This window comes from Tachypleus tridentatus, chromosome 8 (genome assembly GCF_004210375.1).
Source record: "Tachypleus tridentatus isolate NWPU-2018 chromosome 8, ASM421037v1, whole genome shotgun sequence".
Classification (NCBI taxonomy): Eukaryota; Metazoa; Arthropoda; class Merostomata; order Xiphosura; family Limulidae; genus Tachypleus; species Tachypleus tridentatus.
This window is the reverse complement of record NC_134832.1, coordinates 95,783,524-95,803,965: the sequence shown is the minus strand read 5'-3', so window position 1 is coordinate 95,803,965 and position 20,442 is coordinate 95,783,524. Positions and strand designations below refer to the sequence as shown.

General features: G+C 30.7%; 1 protein-coding gene across 7 annotated transcripts in view; it reads left to right on the top strand.

Annotated features, from left to right (window-relative positions):
* LOC143222993 (BLOC-2 complex member HPS3) overlaps positions 1-20,442 on the top strand; it is a 99,263-nt gene that overhangs the window by 20,175 nt on the left and 58,646 nt on the right. For all 7 annotated transcript variants that reach the window (XR_013012605.1, XR_013012603.1, XR_013012604.1 and 4 more), the window contains exons 4-9: positions 426-760; positions 3,679-3,809; positions 5,317-5,389; positions 8,062-8,237; positions 15,550-15,652; positions 17,811-17,903. Coding sequence is in view for 4 of the 7 variants with exons in the window: in XM_076450326.1 (XP_076306441.1) it covers positions 426-760; positions 3,679-3,809; positions 5,317-5,389; positions 8,062-8,237; positions 15,550-15,652; positions 17,811-17,903 (911 nt within the window). In the remaining 3 variants the exon portion in view is untranslated. The remainder of the gene's footprint in view (positions 1-425; positions 761-3,678; positions 3,810-5,316; positions 5,390-8,061; positions 8,238-15,549; positions 15,653-17,810; positions 17,904-20,442) is intronic.

Sequence of the window (20,442 nt, the reverse complement as noted above, 5' to 3'; positions counted from 1 at the left end):
ACTTTGAAATGTATATCATCTTTTATTTAAAATTGTCATGAACTGAAAACAATAATGACAATATGAATTATTTTTATGGGATTGAAACTTTGTAAATTAAATAACTTTCTAATTTATTATATTTCTATGTCATTAATATGAAATATTGGGGTACTAGGAGGTCTATAGTTGAAAATAAGTTTTGCTCATTTTCTGTTGTACTTCATACATCTTACATCTTACTGTTTAAGTAATATGATCTAATATTATTTTCTTATATTTTTCATGAGCTTTTGGTATGTTTCGTAACTGTTAACCCATCTAGGGGATTTCAGACAACACTTTTATGTGAGTTATAACATTTTTTTCTTTTATTTATTTGGTACTCTTGTAATGATATGTGTGTGTATATAAACACACACACACATGCATATTGTTTTTTGTAGCAAAAGGAACAAATTTGAAAATAGATCCTCTTACTGAAGCCATGACATCTGAAGAGCGTTCCTTGACATCTGTACGTAACCCTCTGTGTTCTAATTTTCGTAGTCAGATCAAAAGCATGTGCTGTTTTTTCACTGGCCCACAAGAAGGTTTCCTCTATGACATCACAGATAAAACCCAGCTAGTGTGCCAGTATCCATACACAGCTTATGTGAAGAGTGTGGCAATTGAAACAGAATTACTCCATGTTCTTACTGAGACAGGCCTGGAAACTTACACATTCAGACTCACTCACACTGCTGTTTTACACAATGAAGTTTTGGATGGTCTAACTAATGTATGTCATTTTGAATGTAGAACTTTCTTAAGTTGTGTATTTAACCCATGTTGATAATGTCTTTTTTTTTAATTCTAATAGTATCAAAATCTATAAATGTGTGTATATAAACATATATATATATATTGTATCTAGATGGTTTTTAAGTTATTAATTACTTGAGAAAGAATAGCTGTTTTAAAAAAAATATTTGTTTTTAATATTAATGCCAGATTTAAATGATTTCTAAATTATGGTACTTCTTTCTTCTCAAAACAATAATTTAACTTCAACAGTTGTTTTTTTACTTATGATGTAATTTTTAGAATTACTACATGTTGTTTTATGTACAAGTGAATCACATGTTGTATAACTTCCCATTATTTATGTATCTTAATACATTACTATTATATCTAACTAGCCAATCAAAGAGAGTAAATTTTAATGTTGCAGTGTTTAAAAGTTTTGTTTTATAGCCAGAAAGTTGAAGATAGTTCTAAACATGTAAAGTTTCACTGGTAACATTCAAACAGCTTTATTCTTTCTTTCTTTTTCCCTGTTGTTAATAGAAACTATTTGATAATGTTTGAATAGTAATCAGACATGTCAATCACACAGAAGGAAAATTCAGTATTTTGGTTTTTGTAATGACTGTTACTCAAAGGTTGTTCTGGTAAAATGCCACTACCTCCAAAATATTATACATAGCAACTCCTTCCATGTCCTGGAACAGATTATTTTAGGAAGCATAGAATTATATACTGAATGAGTTTATCACAAGTTCCCAAGGCTGAATACATAAAGTAAAATAATTTGTCACGTGAAATGATGTCAGTGGAATAACTTCATAGTAATTTGTGTCTCCCAGTGCTTCACACTTCAGTGTGAAAGATAAAGTTGTTATGGCATTAATTGAATCATGATGAGACACTGCTTTTTCATAGGGTTACACTGTATCATTTCATCCATGATGCTAAACAATGGCATCTTCTGAACAAACAGTTGTTGTTGTTTTTGTGCAATTTTAAGCTCATCTTTATGTTCTTCAGTTATTAATGGTTAGTGAGTTCTAATTCAACTCTGAATATATGTTGCAATTATGAGTGTTAGATATTCTTTTCAGGTTGAGTGCAGCTTATAAAAAAAGTTATTCTAAACCACCTCATGCTGACAACAGTTTACACCTGTTTTTAATTAACTGTTATTGTTTTATGTACCATGTGTAAGTAGCGTACTTTAATAACAAACTACAAATCAACTAGTGAACATTTAACTCGAGTTACATGTAATGCATGAATTTCTCATGTGCATACCTGATAAAAAATTACATACTCTTGTATAACCTAATAACTTGCTAATTTTTAATATTTTAGTTAATGTTATAACAGTAAATAAAAAGTATGCATTTCTACAAGAAATACAGTACTTACCTGAGTATATAAAGTAAAATAACCTGCTGTGTAAATGTTTTTAAAAGAATAACTTGTATTAATACTTGGTTTGGTTGGTATTAACATTTTACACAAAATAATAGCATGCACAAATATACAATATACTAAAATTATTATAATATAACTGTATATGGGATGCCATATAAGATAGACATAGAGTATGAACACATGCATAAATTTATATCAGTGATTGTAAATTTTTGTAAATTTACAAATAATATCTTGTAATACTAATACGAGGTAAATATCTTGTGTGCAGTTAACTGCAACAGTATTGACAAGGAATCACCAGGTATGTTTTATAAAATACCTGTGGCTTTAGTTGACCCAGTTTGATGTAATAAATGGATTGCAAGTTTTTGTATAAAGAGTTTGTTAATTGATATATAAAATTTGACTCTTAATTTTACTTTTTTTTTTAAATCATTAAATGAAGCAGTCAGTTATCAATATTATATTCATTTTGTTATAATGAAACACAGTGAAGACAGAATATTCAATTTTTTTTCTTCACTTAAGCATCTACTTAAGAATTTCATTCGTTTCTCATAAGGAAAGAGTATTGCATCCAGAGCTCATGCATTTTCATTTTCTTTTTTTTTAATTTGAGACTTGTGCATTCACAATCAAAACATATCATACAACAAATGTCAGGATTTCGTTTGATGATAATTTTGACTGTATCCTGTTTTTGACAGTAAAGTGTGAAGGAAAAGTTTGAACAAATATATTAACTGATAAAGGCTTTTGTATAATACTGCTTAGAAACTGTACCTGGTAGAAGAATACAGTGTTGTATTAATAATAACAGTGTCTGTAGACTAGCAGTGAGTCTGGCAAAAAATACAGCAAGGCCTGATGGTTGTACTCAATCTTGTTTTTATAATTATTTATTTTTCACCCAAAGTGCTAAATTCATATAAACTGAGCTTCTTGAAAAACCAGTCATGAAGTATTTAGTCATCTAGTTATGTATAGACTGTCAAAGTCTTTCAGGTGTAAGCTTATGTCAAATTTATTAGATAATTGTAATTGCCTGGGTGCTGCTACTTCAATGTGTTAGTCTTAGATAATTTTGTCTTTTTACACCTTGAACATTGCTATGGGAAGAATATTGGTAATATATTCCCATCCAAGAAAAGAGCTTTATGTTCTTTATTCAAGTGATAAGTTTCAATTGAAAATGGTGGTTTTAAGGTAATTTTGCTGGTAACTGTATTTGTTGATAGGCCTTTATTTTCATAACTATGCTTTTCATTTTATATTATCATGGCACTAAAAACAACTGTTGTATGATGTAATCCATGCTTCTGTGAGGTATGTAGATACAGTTAAGTACTCTTATATAATGGAAATTTGTATGAAGCTGATTATTGTATAATGTATTATTTATTGACTTTTATGTGTTCATTATTAATGAATAGTGATACATATTTTTAATGGTCAATGATCTTTTATTCTCTGAATATAATATTCCTATCTATACAGGTAGCACCCCAAATAGAAGAAGCTGTTTGTCTTTTAGGTCTTAGACCTTTTTTAAGTGTATACCAACTAATTATGTCCGATAGCCACCTGGTGGTAGTATCATCACCTGATGATACACTGTCAAGTACAGAGTAAGTAATTAAACAGGAATTATTACCCTTACATAGTATATTTGATTACTATAACTTGTATATTTTTGTTCCGGAACACTTTAAAGATTAGAAGTTTTAGTGTAGGAGTTGTGTATCAGAAGATCATTATTATTACACAAACAGTGAAGAGAGTTTTAATGTATTGTATTGTCAAATCAATGGTAGACTGAGTATGGCTGTTTCCATTATAATCTACTGGATTATGATGTTTTAAAAAGTTACTTGGTATAGTTTGAGAGAGTTGTAGTTCATTTATTTATTTAGTTTCAAATAATTCACAACTTATTAGCAACAATTGTAGGAACATAATTAAACTACTACACACTCATCACTTATTTATTCTAAGTTATTTGGCTCTTACCAATTAACCACTTTACACTTTTTGAAGCTTTTCTTTCATTATTCAAAAAGTTTCTTGTAGCTACCTCTAGACTCCAGTTTTTGCTATTGGAGGAAGAGCAGTATTTTTTTTTTATTTTGTAATAACAATTTGTGTTTTTACTGTGTGAAAGCTTTTTTTCTTACATTGCAATTTCATAAAATCAGGTTTTAGTTTTTAGTAGATCTCACAGGCAGAAGTTGATTCACAATATATTCTCCTGAATGATTAGTTCACTTTGAAAAAGTTAAGTTTGAATGATGTTTTCAAATTTTGTGGATGTGATGGAGGTAACTGTAAAAACACTTGAAACATTGTTCAGATGTAATTCATTCTAGACAGACTGTCCTTTATAAATACATACCATCAAAGAAATATGTGGTAAAGTTTGAATTTGGACACTTGTACAAGTTATTTTAATTGATGTATGTATACAGGGATGTTGATTTTTTACACCCGATTGGGGAGGGGGATGATTTTTGCAACCACTTATATGGACTGTTCAATTTGCAAATTGGTAATCTCTGATTACATGAACCTGAAAGCTGTAAACATGCAGTCACAGAGTAATCTTGTTGCCATGATACTTGCATGTATACTTTGGCCTACTGACTGATACTTACGAACTATCGCTTAGATTGAACAGCTTTAAAGCATGCCTATATTAAAGATGTACATTTTGGTTACTGAAAAAGCCTAGATCTAGGCCTAATTATGTAATTCAATTGGTAAGAACATGAGAATCACAAGAACAACCACACAATTTGTAGGCCTGTGATACAATAAAACAATTCAACAGACCAAACTGTAGGGGGGATTATTACTGTATGCACCATCCCCCCACCTAAAATGAAGGGAGGATGTATACCCCCCATCACCCCAGGATCTATGCCCCTGTATGTATAGATATATAATGGTTTCTTGTATCCATTATTTGAAAAAAGTGATTAACTTTGATTCTTGATAGGAAAACCAGTTTTGTGCTTTCTTAGGTGTCTTAAACTATGTTTTATATCTCACTGTACTGAAAAATGACAAGACAAATATTCAGTTTATATTCTTGTTAAATTTTTACTGTTGTCAATTTTGAAATATGTGTTTCTGCAGTTCCATCGAAAATGGTGGATTCACTTTGTACTCATTAAAGAAACCAAGCCCAAGCCAACTGTATGGAGATTTGGTAAGTTTCTGTGTTTTATGAAACTAAAGTTTACTGGTTTTGTTATATTTTTATGCATTTTCTTTCCAAACAAAGTGTTTATTATTTGTATTTAAATAATATATACAAATATTTAAATACAGAGTGATACTGCTTTTAAGACAAACCGTGGTACTCATGAAAAATGATCTTATTCGTAGAATGATCATATATCTACATGTTCATTGTATGCATCTGTGTTAAGGCAAAAATAAAAATTTTATTTAAACTAAAAGCACTACTGAATTTTAATTTAAAACACAAGTATCACAGTAAATTGTCCAACAATTACCTTTTCCCTTTAATGTTGGCAGGACCTGCAATTTTCCCTATTCTAAAACAGAATTGAGCTGCAGAAAAAGGGCTAATATTTTTTTATTAACCTGTTTATTATTTTCATTGGTGAAATATTTCAAAGTCAGGCAATGTTTTCAAGCAACTGGACTTGTGAGCAGGCAAAGCAAAATGCCAATTTCAAGCCTTGCTGACCCTTTTGCATTGGATAGGCAATGTGCAGTCAGTGTTTTACAGAGTTGCATTCAAGATTTAATCATACTATTATTTTATTAATGTATATTAATAAACTTTGTATTAAAATTTAGTTGTAAATCAACTTTTAATATTATTTAAGTTTTAATTTTGTTAATTTTATACAAAAATATTTTTTAGAGTCCTTGAACTCGTTTGGTATGACAACTGTGGCATTTTTTCTGTCTTCCCTTTTCTCTAATTTATTTGTTCCTTCCCCCTAATTAGTGCAGGATTTAATGTATATCACTCATTATAATATAGGTATTACTCAGGCAAACATAACCTTTATAGCCTTTAATCTAATTTGGTTTGAGAACCATAAAGTAGAAAATTGGACCTTTCTGCCATGTCCACTTTTCACTTGTTTTTCACAATTTGCCAATAGTTCTTTCTGGTGGTAAATACTATATTATTTGTAATCAATAGAGGGCCAAAGATCTAATTTATCAAAGGACATATGTTCTGTACAGAGAATATCACTTTTAGTTCAAACTTCATTCCTATGGGAAATATCAATGAGCTTGGGTGAATTGTTAAATGCTCTTATTGCATAGTTGGAAAGTTAAAAAAAAAAAAAGTCTGGCTTTTATGTATTATTATTCTGCATCCGTAGGTGCATTATTTAATTAAATAAAAATATATTTACTGTAGTAATATCATTAGAATGAAAAGTAGGGCTAAGTTTCATCAATAGCCAATACAAAATAAAAAGGTGCAGAGTTAATTACTATAATTTTTGTTTTTTTTGTATTTATTCCTTATTTGTTATTATAAAAGCAAAATGTGAAAATGACAAACATATTCAATTATGTAAGGATAGATTGTGTAAACTAAAGAAAAATATTACAACTTTGTATAGGATTGTTTTCAAAGCCAATAAAACAAAAATTAAGTATAAATGAATGTGTATTATTACATGCTTTAAGCTATTTAGAATAAAAAAATTGTAATTTCCTATTATGATATGCAGTTATCCCAGAAGTAAAAGGGTAATTTGGAATTATTTCCTACTTTTTTATGGTTGTGAGATTCGATTAACCCTGTAGAGAGTTATCAAAAATAACAGACAAGATACAAAGTTTTCCAAAAAAAAACATTTACTTAGACTAATGTGCACCAGTATTTAAAATATGTTACTATGACAACTGTTCCATTCTGTGAATTTAAGATTGTTTTTACACTTATAACTTACAAAAATGTTTATTATGTGGTAAATTAAAATTATTTAAAATAATAACTAGGAACAATCTCTTCAGTTGTAACTGAATATAATGTTACTTTACAGTTATCATTCATTAAAGTACAATACTAACCACATGTGTAGTATTTTTTATTTATCTTTATTGTCTAGTGGGTCATTTACAACCATATTTTGTCATTCTGTGTGTTATCTCAATAAGGGAAGTTGCATTGCATTTATTTTCAAGCAAAGTAATGGTTGTATTACAATGCAGTGGGTGCATTCAACACAATAGAATGTTCAATAAGTAGCCATGGTGATTTTACTATTGGATGACATCTGTTTTTGCTATTTTACCAAGAGCTAGAAAATACAACTATCAAAGTAAGTATTTTTGACAGTTGTCATTTCTGTAAAAGGTGTCAAAGGGGAGATATTCAATTCACTTTAAATCAATTTTTAAACATGGGCAGTAGTTTCATGTGTGTATATAATAATGAAATGAAAAAATAATACAAAACAAGCAGCAAATACATACTAAAACACCTTCCTCTTTATGCATTTTACCAATTTATGCTATTATCATTGAAATATATCTGTCAGTCAGTAAGCAAAGGAAGTTCTGTTTCTTTCATACAATTTTGTCACAAAATTTTTTTTTGTTCTAAATGAGGTTTTTTCTCACATTATCTGTTAATCACTTATGAAGACTTGTAGATTGATGGTGGTAACAATATGAGAGTTTGGGAATTGCAAAAAAAGAATAACTTTCCTGTAAAAAAAACCTCTTCAAAAGAAGCATTTGGATATCTTTTTTTTTCTATTAATTATTCAGGAAATACAGATTGTGGTAGACAGACAGTTAGCTATTATGTATAAGGATTGCATGTTGTGTGTTTCCTCTGAAAATCAAGTACGAAGTTGTTTTTTTTTTTTGGTGTAGCTAGACATGGGTCACTGTAACAAGATCTCAAGTCCTCCAACTTATCTTCACCTACTGAGTGAGGCTCACATGATCCTTCGAGCCCAGTTGCTACTTTATGGGGAACAAGGTTGTAGTGCTAAGAATATCAGCTTGTACAAGACATCATGTGGCTTAATGGGAGACCATTTTATTTGGTAAACCATATCTTCTTATTATGCTTGCTTGTTATCCTACAGCTGTTATAAAGCAGTGAAAGTATTTATTGATAAAGAATGAAAGTGTATGTGTTGTGTAATTGAAGTTTACTTTCCACTGACATTCTTATTATGACAAAAACTAGTTACACTTTCAATTTTTAAAATTTGATTTATGGAATACAGTAAGATAGTCAAGTGATGCTAAAATCTAACTTTCTTATAGCATTAAATTTCATTTTGTTCATTATTTATGTTGCTCTAATAAAACTTCATAAAATAATATTTTTTTTATTCTCTGGTGTTCAAACATTTTCCTGATAATGATTACATCGTAAGCTATGCAAAAGAAATATTACATATAATTGTCATTTTATGATAAATAATGTATTTCTATTATTGTATTAATATAAATTTTAATCAGCATTACTCCAACTCATTTTTGGTATAATGTGATTCCTAGCTGCTGCATGGATATGAAGCTAATTATAAAAATCCTGTGTCAGGAGCTTTCAACCTTCCCTCTGTTGGAATCTGATGTTTCAACACATTTCCTATGTAAATCACTATGCATCACTTCTCCACTAGTAGGAGAGCACTACTATCATGTGACTTTCTCTACACACTTCCACTGAACTTTCAAGTCTTGTTTGATAGTGCTGGAGTGCAGACATCTTTATTTAAAACACTTGTTTCCCGAGAAGTGGTTTAACTTTCCTTAATTTTGTTAATTTAAGTTAGTTCAACTTAATTTCATTTCAAATTTTCTTTGAGAGTGTTAGATTTACCCATATTTACTGTACATTTTAATTGGTTTTGTATCGCACATTAATTCTGAAGTTGCTATTACCACTTAGGGTGCATATCACTCGTCTTTTCCTGCACTTTTGGCTACAGGTGTGGACAACCCATCAAGAGATTTTGTGGCCTTTGTTCATCTCTTATTACCTGTGCTGTTTCTGCTTCCTTGGGGTATTGCCTGTTTCCTGTGGCTATCCTCCTGAATTCAATGTGGGCTGTGACATAAGTGACTAATGCTTTTTCGTCTTTCAGGGGCCCTCACTTCAGCTTCATCTAAGATTCTGCTTTGTGGTCTGTGGTGCCTGATCAGGTGTTCTGTCTGTATTCTGAATGGATTCCAATTAGATGGCTATAATTACTCACAGACATCCTTTTATCATATCCAGTTTTAGATCATGTTGATTCCTATATTTTTTCATGTATATATATACTTACCCTTGAGATGTGGTGTTTTACAAAGTCACTCTAGTGTAAATTTCTCATGATACTTCGATCATAATATGCCTATCCCAGACTGCAACAACCATGGACAGCATGGGTGAAGCAGAAGGGGATTTCTGCCCATCCTTGCCATGTCTTGATTGAATAAATTGGTATGGTCTGCTTTTAGAACTAGAATTTTGTGATCACTCATTATAATATCTCAGGTGTTGCAGTCTATCTGAACTCTCCAACACACTTCTCCCCCTCTGCCCTATTTTTTCCCAGTGTAGTACAGCAGTTCTGACCACTTACTAGTTCTAAGTTGCTGGAGTGGTTGACCATAGAGGCAACCTACTGGATGGATTCCACACTGATTGCTATAACCATTTAGTTCATGTTAAAGTGGTATAGAGGAAGTTACAAGTTACAATAAGTCCTAATTTGAAACTGGTTGGTTGGAGAAATTAAGATACAGTTATCACATGAGCTATTCAGTATGAACTGTCATTTTGCTGTTCACCATTGATTGTAATTTTTTTCATTAATGTATTTCTTTAATTTTATTTTTGGATAATATTATTTTTATTAATAATTGGAGAACATAGGAATTCAGGGGCTTTGTCCTTCAAATTTACAGAACTGCTGAAAATAAGTCACTTTTTACAAACAAGAAATAAATCTTACTGTTCTGAATGAATATTTTATATATATGAAAAGAATGAATTAATTATGAGATAATGTTCTGTAATAATTCAGTTTAAAAATAATAGTTCATGTTACCAAATTTTGGGTAACAAGAGTTTTTGTCCACTCCATTCAATTATATGTGGCTTTACAGTTCATATATTTGTTGAAGAATTATATGTTTGTAAATTTGCTTTTAACTGTACCTAAGAATATCAAGAAAGTTAGAGAACAATCAGGTGGTACATGTACACACATACCTATAGTATCCAGTATAGTAAATGCTAAAGAAAATACAAAAATCTATTATGAAAAATTATCACTAGATAAATACTTAAAGAAATATTTAGAATTCAAATTTTGGTTTACTCTGATACTGTCTAAATTATATTTTTATTTATTTTATGTGCTAGACGATTTAAACATCAGCCAAGGCCAGGGGTTTTCCTAGTCCGCAGTTGATTACAAATCATGCACCTGTGTAAAAGTACTTGTGCTTGGAAATTCACATATATAAATAAATTCAAGTGGTTAAAAAACAAAAAAATATTTAAGAATATGAAATTCCATTTCAGAGTTAATAAATAAATGTAGTTACTAGAATATTCTTCTTTTTTTATCATTTATTACTAGGCCTGTGTATATGAGGTGCAATAAGTGTTATGATTTGGGCAACATTCTCAAAATTTTGGAAATATTTACCAACTTTATTTTAATTAAATGATGTTACTTTAGTTTATTAGTTGAGTTCAAAGTTTTTATTTTGCCTTGGTCTATCAGAGTTGAGACTAATTTCTATGTATTTCAGTATTATTTCTTTTTTGTCTTCAATATGGGCTTGCTATTTCTAGGCTTCTATGCAGGCTTGTTTGAACTTTAATTGTTTGTGTTTTAACAGGATTGCTAACTTATCTTTATCATTCAGTTCTGGTTGGTTAGTGGAGACACTAGAGTATTCCCCTAATGCCCCAGCAGGCAACAAATCATCATTGACTAGTATTTTAGCAATACATTTTGGGAGTGGGGTCATTCACCTTTATGTTTTTCTAGTTTGAGGGAGGTTGATTCAAGAAAACCCAGATAATCAGACATGATCAAATTTTGTTTAGGACAAGGGCACATAATCTCTTTAGTGGTCTCTACATAACCAGTGGTTCATAAACAGCAATCCACTTGATTCCCCAGTCTCTTTATTCAGGATCAACATTGTAATATCAAATAATAGTTAGATCAGAAAACTACCATAATAGGTGTTTCTCTGCTGTCACCTCTTCCAGAGATTCATTTCTTCACAGATGCCTCAATTCAGATATGGGATTCAAATCTCAACAGTCAGGAAATCCAAGTCTGTGAATAAATGATGAGACTTCTCTACACGTCAGTGTGTTAGAAATTGTTGCTGTTTAAAGAGCAATGTCTCAAGGTCTGGCCTTATTGAAGGGGAAACCTTCATGCATTATTATGACAATTCTGTGGTGTTCTTTTAATTTCCCATGAAGCTGATGCTTGATTCAGATCTCTCTGTTGTCAAACATTGAATCTTCTTTATTGGATCCATTGATAAATTTGATATCAAACCATTTGCCTTGATTCAACCAGACTCTCCTCACAGAATGGGTGCCTATCAAGACCTTATCTGTTAAATTTGCTCTTGGTTTGGGATACCAGTGATGAATGAATTTGCCTCTCACTGAAACACTTAACTACTGGCATTTTGGTCTCAGGTGTCTGACTCTCAGGCAGTGTGAAGAGATGCATTTCAGTCATGACTAGATGGGATTGCATCTCTATGCCTTTTTACCAATTTTTCTGTCACTTAGAGTTCTAGCTATGACTTGTTCAACCCAATATTGGGTTCTTGGTAGTGCCTGATTGGCTGGCTCAACCATGTTTCACTTTCTTAGTACCTTTTAAGAATGCCCATCTCTTCCACTTCTCCTTTGGTCATCTCCGTTAAAGTAACAACAATCTGACATTATATGTGAAACCACCTAAAAGCTTAAACTTCATGCATGGAGGTTTTGTGACCTTTTGTATGGCATTGCATTTTACCTTTAAAGGTTGCCATGTGCCTGTCTCAATCTCTACATGGTCCTACAACGGATATTTATTCATAGAAATGATGCATTGACAGTTACAAGGTTGTTGAACCCACTACATCCAGAAGAGCTAACCATAGTTCATTTTTAACCTGACTCTTTGACAGGGGTTTGGTACCATAATTGCCTTTTTAACTATTTAAAGTTGCTTAAACAGATGCAAATTACCTGAGTTCACAGTGCTCTTCAATCTCTTCAAGTCATTTCAGGTCCTTTATCCAAAAAGACTATTTTGGTTACCTAAAGTGGGATAATAAGGTGGTATTATGTGAGTTTTCTTGTAATCTCTTTGTGTTCTTAGCCTCATTTACTGTTCATCAGCTTTTCTTTAAGGTTTATTTTATGTTATTATTAACATGTGGACATCACCAATTGGAGTTGTTTGCACTTTTTGTGCACAGGAAACTATTATTTCACATACTTCCACTTATACCCAGACAGGTTATTTTTTTCTGAGACACTGGCAGCCAAGACTTGGGATGAATTCTTTCTACCATTTCACCTGACCTCTTTTTCTTGCCCCTGTGATGGATTAGATGCCGACCATTTGTTATATCCATTGAGGGCCTTGAAATGCTATGTTGCCCCTACTAGTGCCCTTTAGAGGTGCTACACAATAACATTTTATTCATTGGGGTCCTTCAGTTTCCTAGGATTTATCCCTGGTTACCTTGATGAGGAGGGAATGTAAATTGATCCATATTACTTGTTCTGGTCTGTCTTTGGATGTGTCACATTTTTATTTCCTTAGCAGCCTGATTGAATTGCCCACTGGTGGAAATTATGTGGACTGGTATGTGAACCCCCACAATACTTTCATTGCATGATCTGGCATTATTTTTATATGAGGATTTTGAGCTATTCTCTGTACCTATCTTAACCACACCCACTACAGTATAGAAAGGGGTGAGTATTTCCATTACTAATCTTTTGTTTGCTTTCCAGAGACTCTTACTACTTTTTCACAGGATCTCAGGATCTTTTTCACAGATGTGTCTTTTTCAAACCAATTCTGCACTAGCAGTAATTTACACAATTTATATGTGTTGCAACAGGTTCTGCAGAAATTGGATGTTTTATCAAAACTGCCTCGAGGCAGACCAGGTGATATCACTGTACTATGCTGGGCCACCACTCACAGACTATCACGAGTAAGGTATAAGGTTATCCTGCCCATCCCTGCCAATCATTGGATTAAATAAATCATGATCAGTTTGCTTTTAAAAATTTAGGTAAGTAGGTTCACCTTTTGCACTGTTTCCAGAGCATTGTTCCTCAGGACTTCCCAGAATGCATTATACCTCTCCCTCCCATTTATTCTACTAGTAGAGGTAATGAATTCTTTCCACTCCTACTTTTTAATCACTATGAAAGAGGCTATTTCTTCACAGTATTCAAGTTAATTTTCTCCATTCTTGAAGAAGAGGTCATTTGGGGGCCTTTTCCACCTAGATTCTGAATGCTTTTTTTTTCTGGTTGAGATTTGATTCTTGGCTATACAGTTGGATTGAGTGTGACACTTGTTTTTGATCAATTCTGGTTCAATACTTTGTTCATAGAAGAGGGTTCATTGTCTCCTCATAATTTCAAACATAGAGTGGTCCCTTCCTAAGTCCATGGTTGAGTACAGTTTGTTCCATGTCCTTTCCATGATTCTGGGAGCAAGTGAAATTTTCCTTGTTTATATAGTCAGGTATTGAGGATGTGTATTCATAAGTCCAAACTAGATGAATTCTATGTCCACATATTGAATATGACATACAGGATACCATTATTTTGAGTTTGGGTGTTGCCTTTCAGACCTCTTCAGGTTGAAGAGAAGGTTTACAATTTTTGGTGTTGCTTACTTTCTTATTGTAATTTTATAGGCTCAGAAAACATACTTTTATTACTACAGATGAGATGCACACACAAATACATACATTTGTGTTAGGGCATTTGGGAAACTATGGCCATATAATTCCAATCCTGAGCAGTGGAACCTCAGCTACCTGATTGGAGCCTGGCTAGTATTGATGTAGGTTTATGTCAAATTCTACCAGCATTGCATCTGTTAAGTTCTGGATGAAGAGCATACCTGTTCTGGATTTAGTGTGGTTCCTCCACTTAGGAGTTAATATTCTGTTTGTAACCCCACAATCTGTGTTTGAAATATTCTCTATGAAGAATACTCTTACTGTCTCCTCCATCTTATCAGTATTGGTTGCTAACTGTAGTGTGAGAAGAGGTATGTATAGTTTTGGAAGTCAACCTTTTCTTAAACTGAAAATGTATTTTCAGTAACACTTACCACTTTTCACACTGTCCTATCTTTTTCCCCTCTCAGAACTGGTGATATAGACCAGTTTTGGTCAGTCTTGAATGATTGAGAGTATTATCTGTATGAGTTGCTTTTACATAGTACTCAGATAACGGACACATTGGTGTAGATGGAGAGTGTTGTGAGAGGAGACAGATATTGCTAAGGGTAATAAAGTTGGGAATAAAAGACTGGAGCAAGTGAGAAAAAATCAGACCAATGCTTATATGGGCAAAGGAAGGAAACCCTAGCAGCTGAGTTTGTAGTGTGAGAGGAGGTAAGTGTTATTGGAAATACAATTTTGATTTAAGAAAATATTAACTTATGATGAAGTAATCAATAATTATGTTGACTTGTACTATTAAAAATTGAAAACTTCATTTTTGTGTTTTGTTTCCTTCAAAGTTCAAATCTACCCTTGGTTACAGGCCTGAAAATAAGTCAAGTGTGCATTATTTATTTTCATTTTTTTAATGTAATGGTCTGTTTTACATCATTGTTTTATTTTGTGATCATTCTTAAAGAGTTTTATTCTTAACTAAATCCAGTGTTAAAGGTGTAATTCAAGGTTATACATATTCACCATGATCATTGCAAGAACAAGAGATTAGTACATGAAAATAAAAAGTGAATTAAGCTGTTGCAAGTGGACTGAAAGAGATGAGACATGGTGTTAGTTTCAAACAAGGAAATGGACACTATTTATTGAAGAACTGAATATTGGCTGGTCATTCATTTAGTAGGGACAATTGTATTGATAAGCTTAACTATAAAGTGAAGTGAACTGAATTAAAGTTGCATTTAGAAATCATTTCCTCATCTTTAGCTAGTGAAAAATTGCAGTTTTGAGTATGCTTTAATGTTTTCATTCTCTCTCTCTCTCTCATTTTTAGTGTAATATATCTTAAATATTTTCATCTGACAAAGATCTGTAATCTTAGGAATATTTCATATAAAATCAAGGTTTAATGGACAGAAATTCAGTTGAATCATAATTTACTTTTAGTCTTGAAAATCAAAGGGATTTGAAGATTGGTGTAGCTTACTATATGATGTCTCAGTGGTCTATTGAAACAGTCACATTGAGAGTTATGGACTTATATTCTGAGGTATGAACTTATTTTTGAAACTGAATAATTCAGGTAATTCTGTTGTATCTAGTTAGATTTGTCTAATATTTTAGTGTTATTTGCCTATTTTAGATTTTTTTTGTAAGAATTTAAGAAATTTTTATTTTTTATACTGGTAAATACAATATTCATATACTCTTTATTAATAACATAATTTGGAAAATTTGAGTCAATATTTTTCTCATGGTCAGCTTTATCTAGGGTATGATATTTTGATCATTTAAAACTGTCCTTGAAATGTAAATATTGAAAATCTTATTTTTAAGGAAGTTTTTCAAACAACTTTTCCAGTATGAATTTGTTTGTCCATAGTTTTAGACCATGATTTGAAATACCACAACTCTGTATCTAGTTTGTCCAATTTTTAAATTTTTTACTTGGAGAAAAATAAATTTTAGAAAAATGGATGTCTGTCTATCTAATGCTTATGAAAACAGAGAAGAAGAAAGTAAAAAGAAGTATGCAAAAAAACAGTCATATGTATAAATGTAAAGCATACTAAGAGTGCTTATAGATGTGTGTTAATTTCCAAGTTTATGTGGTTAAAATTCAATTAAAATTTTCTTCCACTGCAAAATTTTTAAATCTAAATTTTGTGTAATGCTGTGTCATTAAATTAGTTTTGTAAAAATAGTTTTCAGGGTATTGTCTGTGTCATCTTATGGTAATGAAATTATATTTTTGTATATATATTAAAGAAAATACAAATACAATAAACATGTTTCAACATGTTTTGCTTTTATTCAAGTTTTGATAGGTTTGCTTTATAATTTTCAGAAATTTTAATTACATATTTAGTGTTTTGTTCATTTTTGATAATTTTGTTATCAAATGGTGACTAATTCAGACTTTTGAAGACAAAGTGAGTATGTCAGTATCAACATTGCCAGAGATGGTTTAAGAAACCTTTCACAAAGATAATATCTTGGTGGTCAAAAATTTGTTTTTTTCCATTAGGCAAGGATGTGAGTTGAATGAAGTATCACAACTCTGTATATTTTATCAGATTTTGACACTTTCTACTTGTTGCATGCATGCTATCAAATATTAGAAAATATAAAATGACTTAAGAAATTATCAATAGAATTAAGTGCAAATGTTTTTATTGCATTTGATGACAAATATCTTGAGACACTGCATTCATTTATATAAAAGGCCATTCATGTTAAAGAGAGTTAAATGGATTGTGTATGTTATGTATTTTGTGAATTATAAGATGTCATAACAGTTTGTTATTCTTTCATTCATTACAAGTTTAATGTTTCATCAGTGCTTAACTTATGACTTAACAGGAATTATTAAATACATTTTTGTTTTGTTAACTTTGTGGTCAGTGTGTGACATTGACTTATAAAAATGATACAGAGGAATTCTGAATGTAATTTTTGACACTGTTTTTTCATAATATTAATAATCTTGCTTTTTTGATACAGGACATTGAAAAGAAATTGAATCTATTTCAGCTATGGACACACAAATTTTATACCACTGTTAAGAAAGGGTTTCCCTTTCAATTTTTTTCAGGGGTTATTAATTTTAGGCTTCAGATGATAAATAAAATCCTAAAACATGCTGCTTGTATCTAACAATAAACTTGGGACTGAAAAGTTTGTAGTGAAAGAGTTAAAAGATTATTTTTAGTTTAATGTGAGAATTATTGTTCAATCAGTAGATCTTTTATCTGTTAAAGGTGTCAGTAAACTAGAGCACCAACAAGTGTCTTTGTAAAGATACTGTTGTCTTTAATATACAGGGTGGCCCATAAGTCCCTACCCATCCATATACCTTATGTATCCAGCGTATCTGTGTGCTGTCCCTCATTCTCGCTGCATAATATAATGCAATGCCATGTTCTGTGAGACATTTTCCTCAACATAGCAGGGTTTATTGTTCCAAATTCCACAGTAAAAGAAACAAATTTATAATACATGCGTAATTGAATATAACATAATAATATATGGATGGGTAGGAACTTCCAGGCCACCCTGTATATGTAATTCAGCCCGAATATGTGAAAAATTTATCAATTTTCTATCTTATACTTTATTTTCACACAATTTACTTTGAATAGTTTTTATCTTAAAGAGCATTTTAACTAAATTTTTTAAAAATTAAACCATTTTTATAACTTTTCTAGAAAAAGAGTCCTCATATAATGCAGGGTCTTCTACTTTTCCTAAATTACAAACTACTGAATAAAATGTCAGATGATTTTCAAGATATATCTCAGGTAAGGAGAAAATTTCTTTTCAGTAATGCTTTTTGATACAACATAAAAATGAATTATTGGAGACTTATTTCATAATGAAATTAAGCATGACTATAAATATATAAAACTACCTGTATTGCAGCATCATAAGCAAAGCAAGGTGTCTTTAGTTATGCCAGAAACAGTGTTGTTTTATTTATTACAACAAATAAAGAGAATATTTCTGTATTTACATGCACATTGTTGCATCAATTCTGACAGATAATTTGCTTGTGCAGTACTACTATAAGGTATTGTGTTTTAAATGTAATCTTATGATTTTACAGAGATAGGAATTTAAGAAATGTTATGAAATATATGTAAATTTTGTATTTGATATATGTAAGACTTAGGAAATTGTGCCAGTTATGAAATTTTAGCTGTATCTTTGAAAAAAAACTGTTTTTAATTTTTTATTGACGTTACATTTTGTTTAAAGATATTAACCTTCTTGGGATTTTGTAACTCTGTTGTACAGACTATTAACCCATTTGTAATGGGTCAAGGGCCATGTCATCGCATTTGTAGACATGCATTCAAAATTTTATTGAACTACTATTTGTGAATTTATGCCAATAATTTTGGAATCAAATTGGAGGTTATAATTCAAACTTTAACATTATATATGACATTATTTCTTAATTTAAAAGTAAATATTAAAAGAAAACATCTCAATATAGCTTATAGTGTGTCACATGGTATGTTAAATGCAACACTGTTTAAAATTATATGTTTGTTATATCAAAATACTAATTCTATATACTAATTATATGATTTTACTAATAATTAGTAATCTGAGTTCCTAATTTGTACAAGTTAGCATGTAAGATAAGAACTTCATATATTTTTATTTTGCTGAGATATGACTTATGTACTGAATCAAACATGGTGACCCCATTCAACTCTTTGCACTTTTGAAATGGTCCTTTATATACACTTACTTTAATATATGATATGTAAATAACCAATCAACAGCTTAGAATGTCCCCTGAGTGGTTTTTCCTGCCATTTTAATATTTGAAAAAGCTTCCACATTTTTTTGATCCAAGGTTTCAGTGAGGTAGGTTGTGTGTTTAGTATGCTCAAAGTTTTATATTTTCGAAAATCTAAATAAATATTAGTTATTAAGCTTAAATTTTAGTGGAATTCTGTGATATTAGTGTAGTTATTTATGATTTTTTTGGTCATTCAACTGTAAATATAAAATCTTAATTTTTTGTTTGATATCCTCCACATGCAAAATTTTAAAAAGCTGTAGCAAGAAGAGTTAATTGTTTGATTTACTTCTTGATTTATTGTTCTATATTTTAAGAAAAAAGTTTATTAATTTATTTCTAAATAACAATAATCAATATACATGTATATAATGTATAACAATTGAATATTACAAAATACTAGTCCACTAAAACACAGCTAAGGCAAAGAAGACTAATGGTCACTTTTGTATTACTGGCTAGGTGACCTAAGTGCATGTGGACCATGTCAATGAAAATTATGTAATATTTGGTAGACATTACTGGAAGGTCAATATAAAAAAATGTATATAATGTTATGAGACTTAAGCTACTTAGACTAAATATTTGTATTTTCATGTTACTATATGTAGTCTTTCTAATACAAAAAAGCATCATTTATATTTATTTCCTAATTTTTATGGTGGTTACAAGGTTGGTCAAGTGACAGACCTTACATATTTACAGTAAAGAATATTACATAAAATATAAAGTCTTACTGAAAACAAACATTTGAAATGTATTTCAGAGGTTTTAGAGATTAAACAAGTAATATTTGAAAATTTTGGGCAAAGAATAGTTTCTTAGCCATAACCTGAAATCACTTTGTACTCAGACTAGTAACAAAACAGATTCTGTGTTCACAAACAAATCTTCAGTAAAAAATATTTCATTAAAACTGTTTTTTTCATACAAAAAGTTTGTAATATTTACTAAACGTCTATGAAATTTTTTGAAGATACACATGCTGTATTATAAGTTGTGCAAATAATGTGTGCATGTGTGTAGACAAACTTGTGCATATTATACTGAGCTCGTTGCTTCAGCATAGCTTTTGCATTTCTATTCATGTTATTTCAACAAAATATTTTACAGTTACACAGATTATTGAAGTGGTGATGTGTTTTTTTTCTGTGTGCATGTGTATCTTTGTCATAATAATGATAAACGTTACTTTAATTAGTTACATCTAAACACTTTATTTGAGGCTACTACTTGCAGATGATTTCTTGTGTAACTATTACTTAAGTATGTTAATATTGGTAGAACAATGTTTTGGTAAATTTAATAACCATAGTGATGATTTCACAATGGTTATAGAATTGAAATACAGTAATGTAAAGTGTGGTACATTTTTCATTGTTTTTTTTTTATATCTGGTATTGTGTCTCATTATGTAAACTGTAAAATTAAAGACTTACAGCACTAAAATCTGGAGTTTGATTTCCTGAGGTGGAAAGAGCTCTTTATAGCCCACAGTGAAGCTCACTTTTCATCAATACATTTGT